At 41.6% G+C, this 15,669-nt stretch overlaps 1 protein-coding gene across 3 annotated transcripts in view; it reads right to left on the bottom strand.

The window, feature by feature from the left end:
• The window catches only part of ITPR2 (inositol 1,4,5-trisphosphate receptor type 2), a 133,312-nt gene that overhangs the window by 47,498 nt on the left and 70,145 nt on the right, over nucleotides 1–15,669 (bottom strand). For all 3 annotated transcript variants that reach the window (XM_081957504.1, XM_081957505.1, XM_081957506.1), the window contains 11 exons: nucleotides 13,018–13,211; nucleotides 11,087–11,219; nucleotides 10,303–10,360; nucleotides 9,188–9,353; nucleotides 7,847–8,020; nucleotides 7,049–7,138; nucleotides 5,517–5,642; nucleotides 3,600–3,722; nucleotides 1,876–2,076; nucleotides 1,111–1,362; nucleotides 288–413 (listed from right to left, as the gene is read on the bottom strand). In XM_081957504.1, the coding sequence (XP_081813630.1) occupies nucleotides 288–413; nucleotides 1,111–1,362; nucleotides 1,876–2,076; nucleotides 3,600–3,722; nucleotides 5,517–5,642; nucleotides 7,049–7,138; nucleotides 7,847–8,020; nucleotides 9,188–9,353; nucleotides 10,303–10,360; nucleotides 11,087–11,219; nucleotides 13,018–13,211 (1,643 nt within the window). The remainder of the gene's footprint in view (nucleotides 1–287; nucleotides 414–1,110; nucleotides 1,363–1,875; nucleotides 2,077–3,599; nucleotides 3,723–5,516; nucleotides 5,643–7,048; nucleotides 7,139–7,846; nucleotides 8,021–9,187; nucleotides 9,354–10,302; nucleotides 10,361–11,086; nucleotides 11,220–13,017; nucleotides 13,212–15,669) is intronic.

Genomic DNA, 15,669 nt, shown 5'->3' with positions numbered 1-15,669 from the left:
TCTATCTATCTATCATCTATCTATCTATCTATCTATCTATCTATCTATCTATCTATCTATCTATCTATCTATCTATCTATCATCTATCTAAATTTTTAAATATCAAGTCCAGTTCTTGGTTTGAAAATTACTTGCATGACTTAATTCTAGTGTTTTCCAACCTCTGCAGCTTTAAGATGTGTGTGGACTTCAATTCCAAGGGAAATTCTCCCTCTATTTAGTCAGAAATCAAAGTAAGTTTCAATATTAAAAAAAATAAAATTGCTGAACGATGTCCAAAGGCTTACCCTTGCCATGTCAACCAGAAAATTCTCAAACAGCTTCCATATATGGTTACTGGTGTAAATTTCCTTCATTTCCACTTCGGTGTCCACATAGCAGTGATTGACAAAGTTGACATATGCAATCTTGATCTGGAAGTTCAAAGAAATTGTCAACTCCCAACCTGAGCTACTTATATTCAAGTACATTTCATTCATATTCTTTTTTTTATTTTTTTTTAATTATAAACACTAATACACATTGACAAAAACATACACAACACTTACAAATAACATTGGAACTTCACATTCCTTCTTACAGCAGATATCTATCAGTGTATCTTTACAAACACTATTTCCCTCTCAATACATCTCTATGTTACTTTACACTTATAATCCTATTTTTATCTTTCTCTTTTGCTTTTCAGTCTATGTTTGGTTATTTGTATCAGACAGTCTTTATTGTTCTTCTACTAATATATTACTTTTCCTATTTTTATAAATCCTACATTTCCTACATTCCTGCCACTTATTCCTACTTCTTCTATAATGCAAACTACATTTTCCAAGTTCTTATTTCCTATTTCTATCACATGATAGAAATAGATAAACAGTTATACAATTTTTCCGAAATTAAGTAGTACTCCGTTTCCTCCTTTCCTTGAGTTTCCTTGGTCAATTTATCCATCTCTGCACATTCTAACATCTAAGATATGGAAGATCATTCATATTCTTATTCATTTTTTGGTTGTGGTTTAAAGGCGGGTGTAAGTAAAACTCAACTCACTTCAGCAATATGGATTGGTAAAGCCCACCTTATTTCAAGAATGCGCAACAACGTCCAACCTACCTCGGGTATGCAGTCGTCATGCGTGACGACTCTTACGATGTCATCCAAGGGCAGGAGGGAATTACATTTGATTTCGGTGTAGACGTTTTTGCCCTCGGTGCAAGCTGCCAGCAGTTCCACCAGGGTGATGTGATACACCAGAGGCCCACTGTCATCCACTCGGTCTCTCTCGGAGCACATCATGTGGAGGAGAGTTGGGAAAGATGCTCTGTCGTTGTAGAACACCAAGACGTCTTCCCCTCCGTTGATCAGCTGGAACGAGACCTGGGATTATGGCTCCTCCACAATAACAGAGATGGAAGGGACTCTAGAGGTCTTCTAGTCCAACCCTGTCCACAAGCGGGAGACCCTATGCTATTTCAGACAGATGGCTGTCCAATATCTTCTTAAAAACCTCTAGTGATGCAGAAGGGGGGGGGAGGGAGGGAGGAAAGAAGAAAGGAAGGATGGAAGGAAAACAGGATAACAGAATAATAGAGTTGGAAGGGACCTTGGAGGTCTTCTAGTTCAGCCCCCTGCTCAAGCAGGAGACCCTGCCCAGCCTCTTCTTAAAAACCTCCAGTGATGGAGAAGGAAGGAAGGAAGGAGGGAAGGAAGGAAGGGAAGGAAAACAGGATAATAGAATAATAGAGTTGGAAGGGACCTTGGAGGTCTTCTAGTCCAACCCCCTGCACAAGCAGGAGACCCTATACTATTTCAGGCAACCTGTCTCCCTGGAACCAGTCCCTGGTGCCCAAAAGGTTGGAAGCCACTGCCTAAACTCACCTCTGTCATAACCATGTCCTGACATTTCTTGACGTATTTGCCATCGGCTTTGACAATGGTGTGCAGAAAACGCAGGTATTCAACATGGCGGCCATGGGTCTCGATGCAGTGGACGAAATGCTGCACGGCCCGCTCGCTAATTTCATTGCACAGATGGTAATTGTTGGTGAATATGTGGCGCATGGTTTCGGCCTCAAGAAGCTAAATTTAAACATGGGGGAAAAGAAGAAAAATTGTACCCACAATATCAATGGTATTTACACCTAATTCAGATCAACAGAGTTGGAAAGGACCTTGTAGGTCATCTAGTCCAACTCCCTGGGGCCCAAGCAGGAGACCCTACACCATTTCTGACAGATAGCATTCCAGTCTCTTCTTGAAAGCCTCCAGGGATGAAGCTCCCACAACTTCCAAAGGCAAATTCTGTTCCATTGGTTGATTGTTCTCACTGTCAGAAAGTTCGTCCTTATTCCCAGGTTGAATCTCTCCTTGGTCAGTTTCCATCCATTGCTCCTTCTCTTCAGGTGCTTTGGAGAAGAGTTTGACCCCCTCCTCTCTGTGGAAGCCCCTTAAATATTGGAAGATGCTCTCCTGTCTCCCCTGGTCCTTCTCTTCCCTAGATTAGCCATGCCCAGTTCCTGCGACCGTCCATCTTATGTTTTAGCCTCCAGTCCCCGAATTATCTTGGTTGCTCTTCTCTGCACTCTTTCTATAATATTGACTAATGTAAAGAAGGTTAATCCTCTTCCATTGGGTAATCTCTCTCTCTTATATTTTATTTCTCAAGGCCAGAATTCAGCCTTATTCAAAATTCTCTCTGTTTTGAAGAAGACCAAATCCTGGCCTCGAAGAGGTCGAATCGAAGCTGGTTAGTAGAGAATCTTTGTAGTAGTGGGACAATATCTCCAAATGGGGGTTAAGAAAGCAGACCTGCTATTCCATCCTAATCTTTCAAATAAGAAAAGAGAGCCTTGAATTCCAATAAAGGAGAATATCTGTAGCTCAGGGTTGACACAAGGGGTGCTCTCTGAGCTTGGTTGTCTTCTTGCAGATGTCTCATTGCCCAACTAAGTAACATCATCAGTGCTAGAAGGAAATAGGTTTGGAGGAGGAGGAGGAGGAGGAGGAGGAGGAGGAGGAGGAGGAGGAGGAGGAGGAGGAGGAGGAGGAGGAGGAGGAGGAGGAGGAGGAGGAGGGCTGTAGGGTCCTTGGTGCTCTCTGAGCTTGGTTGTTTTCTTGCAGATGTTTCATTACCCAGCTAGGTAACATCATCAGTTGAGGGAGGGAGGGAGGAAAGAAGGGGAAGGAGGAGGGGAAGGTCTGTGGTGCTCTCTCAACTTGGTTGTTTTCTTGCAGACATTTCATTACCCAACCAGGTAACAATATCAGTGTTAGGGGACAAGGCCCAGAAACAGGAAGAAGAACAACAAGAATTGTGTTAGCACTGATGATGTTATCTAGTTTGGTAATGAAATGTCTGCAAGAAAACCACCAAGCTCAGAAAGCACATAAGAACCCCAAAGTCCTCCTCCTTTTCCTCCTCCCTAGCATGGATGATGTTACCTAGTTGGGTAATGAAACGTCTGCAAGAAAACCACCAAGTTCAGAGTGCACAGAGGCTGCCTCATAGCCCTGAATCTTCAAGTGCAGAAAATTATGCCATCTCTTTGGATACAAATCCCATCCCTTCCAGTGAGAAATTCATCCAGGAATGAAATACTGACCCCAGGGGTTAAGAAGAGGTTGAGGTGTTTATGAAGAAGGATTTGATTCTGAGGATTCCCACGGCAGAAGTTCTGAAGGAACAGGTGAGCTAAGGTCATGATTTCATTCATCCTTTGGTCAGTCTTCCAGCCATTAGTTCAATTGTAAGATGAGCCAAGAAAAGAAAAGTTAAAAATAACCATTAGTAGAGGCGGCCCCACACATTATGTGTTAGGTAATCAGTCAACACTGGTAGAATCCATTGTAAACAAATTAGAATAATAGAGTTGGAAGGGACCTTGGAGGTCTTCTAGTCCAACCCCCTGCTTAGGCAGGAAACCTTTATTCCATTTCAGACAAATGGCTATCCAACATCTTCTTAAAAGCTTCCAGTGTTGGAACATTCACAACTCCTGGAGGCAATTTCTGTTCCACTGGTTAATTGTTCTAACTGTCAGGAAGTTTCTCCTCAGTTCTAAGTTGCTTCTCTCCTTGATTAGTTTCCACCCATTGCTTCTTGTTCTACCCTCAGGTGCCTTGGAGAATAGTTTGACTCCCTCTTCTTTGGGGCAACCCCTGAGATATTGGAAGACTGCTATCATGTCTCCCCTGGTCCTTCTTTTCATCAAACTAGACATACCCAGTTCCTGCAACCGTTCCTTGTATGTTTTAGCCTCCAGTCCCCTAGTCCTCTTTATTGCTCTTCTCTGTACTTTTTCTAGAGTCTAGGGCAGGGGTCGTCAACCTTAAACATTCAAAGAGCCACAAAGTTCCTAACCAGAAGCCCCCCCGCCCACCCCCCATTCATTTCTGGAGCCGACTGGAAGTCCAGTTCCCCTACCATAGAGTCTCCTCCTAGCATGGTTTTCCTCTACCTGTCCTAACCAAAAGCCCAATCAATTGTGTAGCCGACAGGCAACAGGGAGCCGCAGCAGAGGGATGAGAGAGCCACATGTGGCTCCAGAGATGCGGGTTGCTAACCCCTGGTCTAGGGTAAGCAATTTTCTAGAACAATTGTTTCTAGAGTAAGCAATCCATGTTTGTTTCACGGGCATGTTCAACTGAAATAAATTACATTCTTGAGGACAGACCAAACAAAACACTGAATAAAGTAAGTATTTCATGCATGTTTATATGTATGCATGTATGCAAGAGTAAAACGTTCATAAATAGAGTCCAAAAACTCCGTTATAGTTACTAAAATGGGACCAAATAAAATACTATTATAACTATGTTCTCGAAGCAAGTTTACCTTTCATCTGGCTTGCTAGATGAAAGACACATTTCTAAAATAATGAGCGAAATTTCATTTTGTTTCGTTTCAAAAGTCAAGGCAGTGTCTTGATCATTTATTTTCCAGCCTGCAAATCTTTTGTCTCAATTTAACAATCATTTGTTTAGTGACTATTCAAAATTACACTAAAAAAGAAATGTCTTATGACCAACTTTCACGATGACAACTGTTGCGGCATCCCCAAAATTCAGATGCCTGGAAACTGACTTGTACTTATGACAGTTGAAATGTCCTGGGGGTCACCTGATCCCCTTTTGTGACCGTCTTACAAGCAAACTCAATGGGGAAGCACAACCGTATTGCTAGCTTAACAACCGCAGGGATTCCCTTAAGAACTGCGGCAAGCGAGGTCGTAAAGTGGGGCAAAATTCACTTAACAACTGTCTGGCTTAGCTACGGAAAATTTGGGGTCAATTGTAGTCGTAAGTCGAGGACTATCTGTAGCTGTCTAGCTAATCCATGTCCATTAAACAGCCAAAACTGAGGTGGGAAAACACCTTTTCAATTTTAGTTTCATGATTACAAGAGTTTGAAAGGGAAAATAGACTCCCTTAATTATAATAATTTAATTTAGTAATTCAATTATTTGCATTAATCATCATTGCCAATAAATTATATACTGTATTACTGAATATATCCTTACCTTTTCGTAGGGTATTTGGAGAAGATCCAGCACGACGCTGTGGGCGCCCATATTTTTAAGCAAGCGCTGTTGCTGGTTTCGACTTTTTTTATTTTGAACGCAGAGCCCTCGTAATCGGATCAAAATCTGTGGGTGGAAAGTCACACACAGTGGACATAATTCTTTTTTCATGAATGAAGGCAAATGTCAGGTACTGAGGATTTAATAACTACCAGCTGATGTAAGGTTTTAAGCTGTAAACTGTAAACTGATGTAATGAGGATGAATCAGCAATACAGGTATAGCCAGCTTAAGACTCTGGTGAGGTCCTCACAAGTCTTTTACCATTTTAAGTGGTGTCTATATATAGGTGGCCATTAGAGGGCGTCTCACTCTCTCTCGCCATGTATCTCATTTCTCTCCTTGTGTCTGTAGCAGAGTGGTGAGGGATTTATCTACCATGTGTATGTCTGTATATATGTATTTTTTGGAGTATGAGACGCATCTTTCTCCCCCCCAAAAAGAGAGTGAAAATCTGGGTGCATCGTATACACTGAATACAGCATTTTTGGCCTCCCGAAACCCTGCCTCTTCACCAAAATGGCTGTGCATTGCCTTTAGGAAGCTTTCAGAGTGCTGCTGGGGGCTGGGGAGGGAAAAATGAGCAAAAAATTGATTGTTTTTTGCTCAATATCCCCCCCAACCCCCAGGAGCACTCTATAAGCCTCCTAAAGGCTATTCATGCCCTTTTTTGGACAAAAAATGGGCCCGTTTTTGTTAAAAATGGGCCATTTTTTGCTTGGTTTGGGGGCCCAACACCCCCCAGGAGCCTCCTAAAGGCTATTCATGCTCTTTTGGGGGGGGGGAGAAATGGGCCCATTTTCATGAAAAACAGGCCATTTTTGGGAGGTCTGCAGAGTGCAAAAGCTTTTTAAAAAAACTTGCCTCTTCAAATTCTTGGTGCATCTTATACTCCGAAAAATACGGTATATATAAACCACTATTAATTGTCTAAAGGCATTGTATGCTGTGTGCTGTATTTCACTCCTGGGTTTATCTCACAATAATAGTCACGCTGCCAAAACTCTGACAGCAAATATACATGTGACGTTGCAAAAACCAAGCTGGGTCAGTCACCAGAACGAGACATTTACTCTTCCGAGTTTCCAGACTTGTGCTAGAGCCCATCCTCGGAAAACCTCTCTCTACTGGAATGTGTGCTTTGGGCTATTCTGTGAGTTGTATTTATCCGGTGCCTTCCTATTAGATGATTGGTGTGTTGATGGCCGTGCAATTGGTTGTTGCTTACCTCTGCTTCCAAGCTGTTAAGTCTCTGATAAGCTGGTGGTAAATCAGCCGTCCTGTTGACTGACAAAGGAGCCATTTCCCAGGCTCCAATCACTTCCCTGGCTGTTTTTGTCCCTGCTCAGCCAACAATCTTAGTAGCTGTGAAATTGAATGTATGTCCTTGTTCGTTGCAGTGTGAGGATACCAAGGAGTTGTAAAAAGTCTCCTTGTAAAAGCTACAAAAACACCAAAACATCTCAACATACCTCCATCACGATATTATAGTTGTTACTCTTGTTGGTATCAATCTGTGGTTTCTTACTGCCATCTTGAACTGGACTCAACATGTTTGAATCCTACAATTTCAAGAAAGAGTCGAAAAAGTAAAATGTAAAGCCGTTACTTGTGTTACGATTATTAACTAGGCCTGTATTTGCCTCTGAGGTTTGATTTTATATGTATTTGTGAATTGTTGTTAGCCAGCCAGAATTATGCATTTAAGACAGTGGCCTTACAAATTGTCTAAATTTAAAAAAAATGGGAAGACTGAATGAGAGGGGAGGGGATAAGAAAGGGGAGAAGAGAAAAGAGGAGAGAGGGGAGAGGGAGGGGAAGGGAAGAGAAGAGAAGAGAAAAGAAGAGAGAAAAGAAAAGAAGAGAGAAAAGAGGAGCGGAGAGGAGAGAAGGGTGAGGGAGGGGAAGGGAAGAGAAGTGAAAAGAGGAGAGAAGGGAGAAGGAAGGGAAGGGAAGGAAGAAAAGGGAAGAGAAGGAGTGAGAAGCGAAGGGGAGAGAATAGAATAGAATAGAATAGAATAGAATAGAATAGAATAGAATAGAATAGAATAGAGAAGAGAAGAGAAGAGAAGAGAAGAGAAGAGAAGAGAAGAGAAGAGAAGAGAAGAGAATTCTTTATTGTCCAAGTGTAATCAGTCACAAGTAATTTGTCTAGAATGATAGTTATAAAAAAACTTAAGCTAACAATAATAAAAAAGTAGGAATGCTTGCAAAACTTTCAAAGCCTAGGAAAACGAAAGCAGGGATGATGTAAAGGATCGAATACTCACTTCGATTGGTTCATCACTTCCTTTTGTTTGATTTTCACCCAATACTCCGCTTTCATAATTACTGGTTTTCTGGACCCAAAGTTCTGATTTTTCTACGGTCAGCCTTAGTTGGTCAAGGTCAGTTTTAATTTGCTTGTAACTATCCACATCTTGGTTGGACACCAGCAATTGGACCTGTAAAGATGCAGAATTCAACAAAAGCTTAATGGCTTCAAATGTAGAGATTTTGCCCCAAAGTTCTGTTTATCTGCTGGCGGCGTAGTGTTAGAAAATGGCAATTGCTAGTCATAAAGTCACAGAAGGGGACTGCATGACCCTGGAACATCCAACCCCCATAAATACAAGTCAATTGCCAAATGTCTCAATTTTGGGGATGCTGCAACTTGGGGCTTAAATGTGAAAAACGGCTATAAGTCACTTTTTTCCAATGCCGTTATAACTGCGAACAGTCACTAAACGATGTATCCTATAAGCATGTTCTTTGAGGAATTTACCGGCCTCGGAGCTCTGCTTTTGATGGATGAATTACTCGCAATTCTGACAATAAGGTTTGTGCATTTTCTGTAAGTGGTGAGTCACAACTGCTTTTGTGGGTCTGGCTAGATCTTCCTTTTCAGTAGAGTAAAGGAGAATATTATCATATGTAGTCATTACGGGAGATAAATAGGCACCAGTTCACTGGGACGGTGACAGCGTTTCATGCGCTTTGCCGTATAGTCACGCTGGCCACATGAAATGGATGATGCTTGGCTAAGAAATGGAGATGAGCATCTTGCACTAAAGTCGAACGCAACTGGACTGGGGAAAATCTTTATCTTAAAACCAATATTCTGGTGGCCTTGTTTGTCGTTTAACGGCCCCGTAATCCCTTGCAGGGTGGAGTCTGGGCAACTGAATGAAATTTGAGTGTTTACTGGCCAGATGCCTTTCCTGTCGCCAATGCGGAGTTTTGTTCAGCGGATATATTCTCAATGTGCCCAGAGAGAGAGAAATATCAGCCTCTACCTAGGATCAAACTCACAGCCTCCTGATTGTGAGGCAAAAGCTCCACCTCTAGGCCACTGCATCGATCTTCCTATTTGACTCATGCTTCATCATCATCTTAGTTATTTAACAACCCCATAATCCCTTGCGGAATGGAGTCTGGGCAACTGAATGGAGCTAGCAGAGTGTTTACTGGCCGGATGCCTTCCTGTCGCCCATACGGAGTTTTATTCAGCAGATATATTCTCATTATGCACACACAGAGAGAAATATCAGCCTCTACCTAGGATTGAACTCACAGCCTCCTGACTGTGAGGCGAGAGCTCCCACCTCACGGATTTTGGTGCCCTTATGTACCTGCTTGAATGCTTGCAGCACCTCTGCTCGCTGGCTGAAATGCTTAAACAAGAGCTGCAGGGCTCCTGAGAGCAAAGGAGGGTAATCGTGCATTATGAGATGAATCAGGACTCGTAAAAACGTCCTGCCCCCTTCATCGTCCAGTTGCACGGCGTTCTTTTCCTTCCTACAAAAAATAAAATAAAATGGAAAATCTAGTCATGGCAACAGGCGCAAAATTAAGCCTATTTAGATGAGGCATTCTGAAGAACGCTCATTCTGTCAGGTGGATCCCTTGTGCTTCACTCCAAAGTTGAGGAGACCTGAGGAGATTCTTGGAGTGGAAATTCTACCCTGCTTCCTTGAAAATAAGACCTCCCCGGATAATAAACCCAATCAGGCTTTTGAGCGCATGCGCTAAAATAAGCCTTCCCTCAAAACAGTGCGACATAGCCGCAGCCGTGAGGTAACCACGCTCACTGCCTCCTGCACCACAAAAATAATAAGACCTCCTCAAAAATAAGGCCAAGCGCTTATTTCAGGGGTCTTATTTTTGGGGAAACATGGTATGGCAGGGGAATCAAACTCGATTTCATTGAGGGCCACATCAAGGTTATATTTGACCTTGGGGGCAGGGGCAGGTGGACGTGGCCAGGGGGGGTGGCCAGTTTGATGTCGCTTGTGTCAGGGGCGTCTGTGGTGGCCCAAGCGCTCTTCCAGTGAAAACGGGCTTCCCAGCTCTGTTTTCAGCCACAACGGCTTCCTGCTGCCCTCAACCAACCGCACACACACACACACACACCGAGCTCCGTTTTCACTGACAGAGAGCAGCAGGAGGCTGTCGCAGCCCAAAACAGAGCATGGTGGGAGCCACACGTGGCCCTCCCGAGCCCTGTTATTGCTGGCAGAGGCACCACGGGCCGGTCCAATTTTTGTCAAGGCAAAGCAGCGGGGCTTCAAAGCTGACTAAAAGCCACCAGGAGTTTGCAAAACAGTCAGAAGATTAAACATTCCACAGGGGAGCGAACTGATACGCTCTCCGGAGGAAACTGAAAGATCAATGAAAAGTATTAATTAGGCCTAGGAGGGGAAAGAGAGCGGAAAGCAGTTGGTCAAGCGAAACAGGAAGGGCTCACCTGCCAGCAAACATCGTTTCTGCTTCTGCAGCAATTTCATCTATATCAGGAACAGCAACTGCAATAGAAGACGGTGCGGAGTGAACACTACAAAAGCCATCCGCCTCCTTTCCTAGCTTCGTGCTGGAAAGAAGCCATCAGTGGCAACTGGTGTGTTCTGAGCGAGGCTTCCCAAGAGCATGTAATAAACTCCTTGTCACGGAAAAAACCCTTTTATTAACTGACTGTGAATTCTGCTCCTTCACCTCCAGCAAAGTCTTTCAAGGGAGGATTTATGGTCACAGACCTTCTCTGGCTTGGAGAGCGGCCAGGCCGAGATCTGCAAAACTTGGCCAGGAGTCTTGGAGAGTCACGAACCAATTAAAATGAACTAATGGTCTCCTGCAAACTCCACTCCCCTTTCGCTCCTCTTTTCTTTCCTCTGGGAGGGGCCATTCATCCTCCACCTGTGGCCTTACTCCCACGTCGACCCCTGTTCTTTAGCTGTTCCCTTTGTCTGGCAGCTCTGCGCATGCGCACACTGGGAACAGGCTCCAGCTGTTCATCTGCCTCACTGATCTCCAACTCCGAAGGCAGCTGATAACTGTCAGACGGCCTTGACCCCCTCTCTGCCTCCGACACAGAGCCCTCATCAGAGCCTTCCCCAGACTCCAGGACTGGCCCATCTTCCTCCCCAGCCTCCTCACAGATCCACTGGCCGCTGGTGGGCCACAACATGGTGCAACACAGAAAAATCACAATAATGTTGCTTGAATCAATGTTTCCTTGATTTATTCTGCCTTACCTGAGGTGAGAGCTGGCGAGTCAGGTGGGGACATGGTGGAATTGTCAACATTTTCACTGCTCTCCCCAAATTCCTTCTTGTAAATAGACAGCATGTAGGATATCCGATAGTCAAGGCGAACACTAAGAATAAACTGTATGACACAGACAAAGATTTGAGTCTCTTTTTTCAGCAGGACATAAAGATTATTTGTGTATAAAGTCAAAGTTGCCACTGGTATTAAAATATGTTTAATAATGAAACCAAGTCACCCATACATGATATCATGCATAGCTCAGAGTTGAAATGGGGACTCCTGGATGCTCTCTGAGCTGAGTTGTTTTTCTTTTTTTGCAAAGGTTTCATTACCCAACTAGGTAACATCATCAGATCACACTCCCAGCAACACTAACAGGGCAAGCCACTAGTGTATAAACAGAGGGACAAACTCCACTCCCTTCTGGCACTGATGATGTTACCAAAATGGGTCATGAAATGTCTGCAAGAAAACAAGGACCCCAACATATTGGTCATTTCAAAAATCAACCCTGTTCAATCCTTCGTCCTTGAAGGTTTGAAAAATAGCCATTATTTCCAGCACTAAAAATGAGTTAAGTCAACTCATCTGTTGGGTAGCTCAAAAAAATTGGGGATAGGAATTCTGATTTTCATTCAGATTGGTATCTGGAGAAGGGAACCCCCTCCTACATCTTCATATATGTTGCTTGGCCACGTGAATGTACTTCAGCTTCCATTTTCACCTCTTCATATGTATGTTTGTACGTATGTATGTTTGTATGTACTTCCTTTATCTATGTTTGTTTGTACAGTATGTATTGAGAGCTTATGCACTGGAGACAAATTCCTTGTTGTCCAATCATACTTGGACAATAAAGAAATTTCTTTTCTTTTCTTCTCTCCTTTCCTCTCCTCTATTCTATTATATTCTGTTTTCTATTTCCTATTTCCTATTTTCTTTTCTTTTCTTTTCCATTCCATTCCCTATTTTCTATTTTCTATTTTCTATTTTCTATTTTCTATTTTCTATTTTCTATTCTATTCTATTCTATTCTATTCTATTCTATTCTATTCTATTCTATTGTTTTCTATTTTCTTTTCTTTTCTATTCCATTCCATTCCGGTTTTTTTATTTTCTATTCTATTCTATTCTGTTTTCTATTTTCTATTCCATTCTGTTTTCTGTTTTCTTTTCTATTCTATTCTATTCTATTCTATTTTCTATATTCTACTCTATTCTATTCTATTCCACCCTACCCTACCCTATACTCTATCCTATCCTATTCTCTGAATTGGGACAGAAAACATTTAACTTTTACAAAGTGGCTTTTTTGCACACACTTTGCCTGAAGCATCAAGTACCTCAGGCAAAATGAAAAGTATTTATTGAGGGGCACATGGGTACAGACACAGAGTAGTGTGATGGCCTAGAGATGGAGCTCTTGCCTCACAACCAGGAGGCTGTGAGTTCAATCCTAGGTAGAGGCAGCTATTTCTCTCTCTGGGCACACTGAGAATATATCTGCTGAACAAAACTCCGCATGGGTAACAGGAAAGGCCTCCGGCCATTAAATGCTCTGCTAGCTCCATTTAGGTGCCCAGACTCCACTCCACAAAGGATTATGGGGTCGTTAAACGATGATGACAAGGGTACAGGCACAAATGATACATACATACAAGCTTATGCACCGAAGACAAATTCCTTGGCCAACAAAGAATTCTATTCTAATCTGTTCCGTTCTGTTCTATGCCTTGCATTTCATCACCTGCCCCATACCAGCTCCAGGAAATCCCCCTAACTCACAAGGGAGGAGAAGGAAAAAGGGTCATTCCTTTTTTTTTTGACTGAAGGTAAAAATGACCGAAAGGTGAAGTAAGCTACATTTTTTTAGTCCTTGTCTCAGAAAGTAAGGAATAGGACAGATGGTTATTACCTGTAAGATCTCGATAATTTTTAACTTGGTATCCATCACCGTGACATCCTCACTTTCTAACAGGTTTGCCTGTTTGCTTCGGTGGATGCTGGGCGGAATATCAGGTGAAGAGGCCGGAAAGATGGAGCCTCTGCTGAGGACCATTTGAGTCATCATTTCCCCCACCCCATGGATGGTCCTCATGACGTTGTTTCCTGGAAATAAGAAATACAACAACTCTTGTCGGGCAACAGAGAGGCTGAGAGTCACAAGGTTGACTCAAGGAAGATCAGCGAGAAAGTTAAGTTTCCCTGAATTGAACTAAGATTCTGGTGAGATCAAGGAATCGACATTGATGAGAAGGTGATAAGGAAAATATTGGAATGTGCAGAAATGAACAGATTAACATTAGCAATTAAGGAGAAAGAGCAAACTGAATATTATATGATTTGGGAAGTATTTTACCAATGGTTGGAGAGAGAAAAAGGAGTTTGGAAATGAAGAAGGCTAAAAAATAAGTAGACAATATACTTTGATAAAGATATAAAACTGTTAGTAGGTGTAAGATGAGAATAATGATGTTTACTGTTGATATATTATTACTAGAAGGTAGTAAGAAGAAAAACGGAGAGTTTTATAATGTTTAAATGCTCAATATATTATAATACTAAGCTTAGGGAAAGAATGTTAATATGAACGTGAAATGTGTGGCAAAAGAGGAACGATGTGGCACAGAGATGTTTGTACCCAGATGGCACACTGTACAAGGAAAGATAGAATGTTTATTTTTATAATCGAAAAATAATAAAACTGTTAAAAAATAAATGTGTCAAACTGAAAATGATTGTCTTACTAAACCGTCCTGTAAGAATAATACAAAAAAAAGACATTAAAGAGAAGCACTCCACAGTTAAAAAGAAATTAAATTAAGGGGGAATTCAATCTTTTCTATTTTAAACATTGTAATTCATGTGACACTGAATTAATGCAGCTGGGAAGAGATTTTACGGGGAAACAAAACCAGGTAATCTTAGCATTCACCGCTGAAACAGGTTATGACACAAACTCTAGTCTATATCAATCAAGAAGAGCAAAAATCATAAGCTTTCCAGTTTTAGATAAGACGTTTAAAAATTTACGAGAGGAAGGCAATTATATTTCAAATTAACGCGGAGCAGGTGTTGGAAAAATCTACTACAGTGAAATAGAAATTGCAATTATGGTGATTGCAGGGTTTTTCCTTTTTATTTTATCTCCCTCGTTCCCTCCCCTAAAAAGCCTGGAAATTTTTGCAGAACAAAAATTACCCAAGTGCTAAAAGTGCTATTCAGCCACTGAAAAATAAAGAGTGAAAAAGAAGAATTTCAACAGAGTTCTAGCTAATTGCAAGTAGGTTGCTCTTCCAAAGTGTTGGATATAGCCAGAAAAAAACTACAATGTGTCATCAAAGCTTATGTGACACATAAAAACTGTTTCAGCTACTATCTTAACTTTTTCCCTTTTTTGCAAACACATGGAAATATCCCTTATGTGCAAAGGCATCATATTCAGATTTATAAACAATATATTAAATGGTAGATAATGATCAATTATTTCGAGTTTCTTTTCATTTTCTTTCAACTACTGTCAACCAAGTCACTCTCACAAATGCTTATTACTTGAAAAGAAATCCCTTTGGCAGCACGGTGATCTAGAAATGTTTAATAAACTCTAGTTTGGACAGTGACATGGCCATAATTTTTGGTTATTTATTTCATTTTATTTATTATTAAATTTATACGCTGCCCATTTTGGCTTAAATCCTGCATGCGTAATTCAACAAGTAGCCAAGGCAGCTAAAAAACTTCATCTACAAATAATCTTATTTTTTTAAATAGCTTCCTAGAAATAACCATCTTGTACCATTCCTTTTAGTCTTGCATTATTTTATTTGCTCTCTCTTGCAAACCTCAAATACCACAGATGGCCACCTCCTTCTCCTCCTTTAATTCTATTTTTCTCTACAAACCCTGCTCTCTTCTAGGACTGATGATGTTACCTAGCAGGATAAGGAAACGTCTGCAAGAAAATAACCAAATTCAGAGACCAGCAAGGATCCCACCGTCCTCCTCCTCCCTCTTCCTTCTCCACCTCCTCTTCCTTCTCCTCCTCCTCTCTGCAAATTCCATCCTCTTCTAGGACTGATGATGTTACCTAGACTGAGTCAACCTTGAGCCTGATTAGATTCGAACTGCCAAATTGCAAGCAGTCGGCAGTCAGCAGAAGTTGCCTGCAGTACTTCACTCTAACCACTGCACCACTGTCGCTCGATTTTAGCCTTGTGACTGGACATGAGCTTTCCGCCATTATCAGGACGTCACATTTTTCCAGATCCGAATATATATATATATATAAACATAGATTGTAAAATGGGATAGATAGATAGATAGATAGATAGATAGATAGATAGATAGATAGATAGATAGATAGATAGATGATAGATAGATGATAGATAGATAGATACTGTAGACAGAGACATAGAAATAAAGAGAGACATAGATAGATAGATAGATAGATAGATAGATAGATAGATAGATAGATAGATAGATAGATGATAGAGACAGAGAGACAGACACAGAGAGAGAGAGGGAGGGAGGGAGGGGGAGATATAGAGAGTCAGAGAGAGGGGGGGAA

The sequence above is a fragment of the Natrix helvetica genome, assembly GCF_964273705.1.
Source record: "Natrix helvetica genome assembly, chromosome: 6".
NCBI lineage: Eukaryota > Metazoa > Chordata > Lepidosauria > Squamata > Natricidae > Natrix > Natrix helvetica.
Note: the sequence above shows the minus strand (reverse complement) of the source record. Positions and strands in the feature narration are given on the sequence as shown.